Genomic DNA, 3,656 nt, shown 5'->3' with positions numbered 1-3,656 from the left:
ATTTTACATGAACACACAAAGGTACGTTACAATGCAGGTAACCATGGCAACAGTTACAGGTTTCACTGGTTAAACAGAGAATATGAGTTCATTATTAATCTGAAAAAGAAAGTGAAAATGGTCCTAATGGAATATAATGTGCACAGGTTTTTATTGGTGTGCAACGACCTGAAAATAAGAATCATTAAATGTTAAACACCACGTTTAAGCGTATATATTTCTACACAGGACTCACAGGCGTCATTTAACGCCTTAAGAGATGGCGTATTTAAGGAGTTTTGAACAAAAGGAGTCAGGTGACCTTCGTAGTCGTGGTAACAGTAGTCAAGTGACAATCAGAGACATCACAATCAGGTTAGATTTACGCATCAGAACATCATGGTTTTGATTCAGATAAATACGATACTTATGTTACTTAAGTTATGAATGTAAGATAAGAAAGACATTTTTTGTTTGTTTGAGCCATTAACATAATTTCTCATATCAAATTCTTCCCTATTTTTCTTATTTAATTGTCTCAAAAAAGTGAATTCTCTGATTCAAGGGAATTAATTAGAAACACTGATATTCTGTCCTCTCGGTGAAAGAGGGTTACATTCATTAAGGTTAAGGTGCTGCTCATAATTCTGAGACAAGTTTTCATAATTAAAAAATGTGGCCCTGTTTTTCTAATTTCACGACTTACTATCTAATAAGTTTTCATCTTCTAGCGTCCTCATGCACAGGAGGAGAGCCGACTACCAGGTGGTTACAGGGTACAGGAGCCCTGCATGGAGACTGTCTCAGGGCTGGAGACCCAGTGTTCGGAGCTTGGGACCTCCGCCTGGACCCAACTGAACAGGCTGGAGGTGGCGTGCAGGAGGTGAATGAAACATTATCCCGCATTATGATATAATAAAGTTAATTGAGAAAACATGTGAATGTAATACGTTTCAGTAGCTAAACAATGCATGCAGAGGACGTTTCAATGGTCACATTTCTTTGCTGATGGAGGACTAAACCTGTTTGTAGCTGGAGACACAAACACACACAATGACTGACTAATGAAGCAGAACATTGTACATGTTTCAATTTGTAGTGAAGTGTATTGTACCCTCGGTGGATTATCCCCTAAACAACCTGAATGCAGCATTATTTGAGTACTACGAGCTGCAGCCGCAGCGGGGGAGTGGGATTACCGTGCAGAGATGTAGGCTGAGCGCCGGGAGCACAATGCAACTGTGGAAAACCGAGTACAAAGCCAATAAGGAAACACTATCGGACTCGAACAGAATTCACATTCGCTGTGGGCAGAATGTGTCGAGGAGGTTGTAAACGAGTTTGTTTGAGTGTAAAACTCACGCTTGAAACTGAGCCTCGGTCTTAGTCGTTAACTTACAAAGACAAGAGGATGTTTTTTTTAATTAAATTCACAAAAACGTGACCAACAAGACAAAAAAACATCACACCAAATCAAAATTAAACCTGAGAAACAGTTAAATTAGAAAAACCTCTTCAGAATTCATCGAAATCTCTCGTTTTACAGAAACTTCCTGCAGTTAGAGTTCACTGTACAGTTTATCAGCTGTTCTGTGTTTGTTGAATACAGTCAGTTTACTCAGTGACAGATGACGGGTCCGTTAAGAAGAAAAGGTTGGGAAGCAAAGATCTAATATAATGACGCTCACTCTCGTTTATAAGCAGTCAGAGCTCAGATTTGACAGCGTCTCTGTTTCCGTAGTGGATCAAATCTCCAGAACTCCAACAGCGATCAAGCATCAAAATGTGCCAGACCTCCCCAGGAGTTTATCCTCTTGATAAACGCTGCTACCGAGCTCTGTGATGTTAATATTTCAAAGCGGCTTTTGATGTAGTTATCTGTACAAGAGAGCGTGGGGAACCCTGGCAGAGCCCTTGTCTACGTGAGACAGATTCCTACAACCTCTGGAGTCCAGATGCTGCCGATGGTCTTCAGAGGTGGACTCAAAGCAGTCAGAAACCTCCACGTTGTAGAGCTGAAGGCCTTCAGACAGCCACACTGCAGAGAGGTTTCATTTTCCACCAGGAATTATGATTTATTCCTGCAAGGCAAATGCAAAATAGGAGGCAGAGAATGACGTGTGTCCTTCAGACATCCGTTCAACGTCGTATAGCCTGGAAGGACCTTCGCTGCTCCACCGGGCGCCGGATTCACAAACTCTCTGAGAATATTCTCCAAGAAGTTTTAACATAAAACCTTTTATCTCGGGGGGGAGAAGGTGCGGTTGGCATTTTTGCAAGTTGTGGTCTGAGTGGAGGATGAAATGTTCTCTCTGTGACAGTTGACAAATTGAGCCTCTGGTTATGATTTTTATCAGAGGAATTTAAAATACTGTCTGACTGTCTGTACTGGTGCATTAATAGCTACTGTTTATAGAGCGACTCATCCTGGGCGTCGGCCAACAGTGACTGACAAACACTGACAACGTGTAAAATAAACTGACATCATATTTAGATAACGTTACTATCGAAATGTTCCTATATTTTTATTTGGACCGTTAGCTCCATGCTACTAACTAGCTTGCCGTTTACAATCAGCATGCAGCCAACACCACGAAGCCAACCAACACCAGACGCCCACACCGTACAGCGACGACACCAGGACCCACACACGTACAGCCAAATTACAGTTAGCTAGCTGGATGCTCTACGCTCGCATCATTGCTTGGCTAGTAGAAAGCTATCATTAGCTTTGTACCGCTACATAATTTATTCTTAGCTAAATCAACACCGGTTGTCAGAAATACTATAAGGTAGTGATCATGGAAAAATTCACATTTAGTGGGGGAACGTAAAAATTAAGGCGAACTAACTAGTAAACACTATAGTATTTACACAAGTAATTCTTTGTTTAGCCGTTACGTAGTGTTCAAGAAACTAAGTACCAGCAGCTTAACTCAACACATGAATAATATAAAGTCAGCCAGACAAGCCGCAGGAAGTCTGATGAAGCTAAGCTGACAGATTATTTGCTATATAGTCTAAGCTGGGCAATCAGTAACAGCTAAAATCATACAATAATGTCTTCACAATGGCTTTAGTAATGTAGCTTTGGTTGTGACTCTGTGTTGGGGTGGACTCTGTGTTGTGGACCTCTGTGTTTGTGGAGAGAGAAGGCTCTCTGGAGCATAATAAGGTCACAGACCTTTGGACCCCCATCCCTACATAGAAACACACAGAAATCAGGTCCACAGGCAGCCAGAGGAACAAAGGCTACACTACAACCTGTTCACTGGGTCTGCTGATAAACATGGTGAATAATCCATCAAAATAATTACTTCAAATGCTTTCAAATCTTACATATGACCCTTTTTCTAAGTTAGCTAGCCTAGAAAAGCTACTAAAAAGTAATTTACACTGTATATTGCTCTGGGGTTCAGTTTGAATTTAGCGAGTGTCATTGTTAAGGTTCGGTCTTTATCCTTTTGTCCTTCCAACTGTGATGTGGTGTGATTTTGTCCAGAACAGACAACATGTTAGGTGAAGGTATAATCGCTGGATTATTAACTGGATTTTATGGTAAATTAAGAACATAAATATATAATATATTATGAGGGAGGATGCTTTTTTATAAATAATTGATTTTGTAGGTTAAGAGAAGCCTTCATGTTGTTGGTCTAATCCTCAGACACGTTACA

General features: G+C 40.7%; 1 protein-coding gene across 1 annotated transcript in view; it reads right to left on the bottom strand.

Moving 5' to 3' along the window:
• Nucleotides 1-1,853: 1,853 nt before the first annotated feature.
• LOC118330983 (trace amine-associated receptor 2-like) overlaps nt 1,854-3,656 on the bottom strand; it is a 5,178-nt gene continuing 3,375 nt past the window's right edge. Inside the window, exon 5 of the mRNA XM_035665740.1 lies at nt 1,854-2,017. Within this exon, the coding sequence (XP_035521633.1) occupies nt 1,854-2,017 (164 nt within the window). The remainder of the gene's footprint in view (nt 2,018-3,656) is intronic.

This window comes from Morone saxatilis, unplaced genomic scaffold, assembly GCF_004916995.1.
Source record: "Morone saxatilis isolate NCDOM2014 unplaced genomic scaffold, NCSU_SB_2.0 Contig2, whole genome shotgun sequence".
NCBI classification, from domain to species: Eukaryota; Metazoa; Chordata; class Actinopteri; family Moronidae; genus Morone; species Morone saxatilis.
The sequence above is the reverse complement of the archived record's forward strand: the minus strand, read 5'-3'. Positions and strand labels throughout refer to the sequence as shown.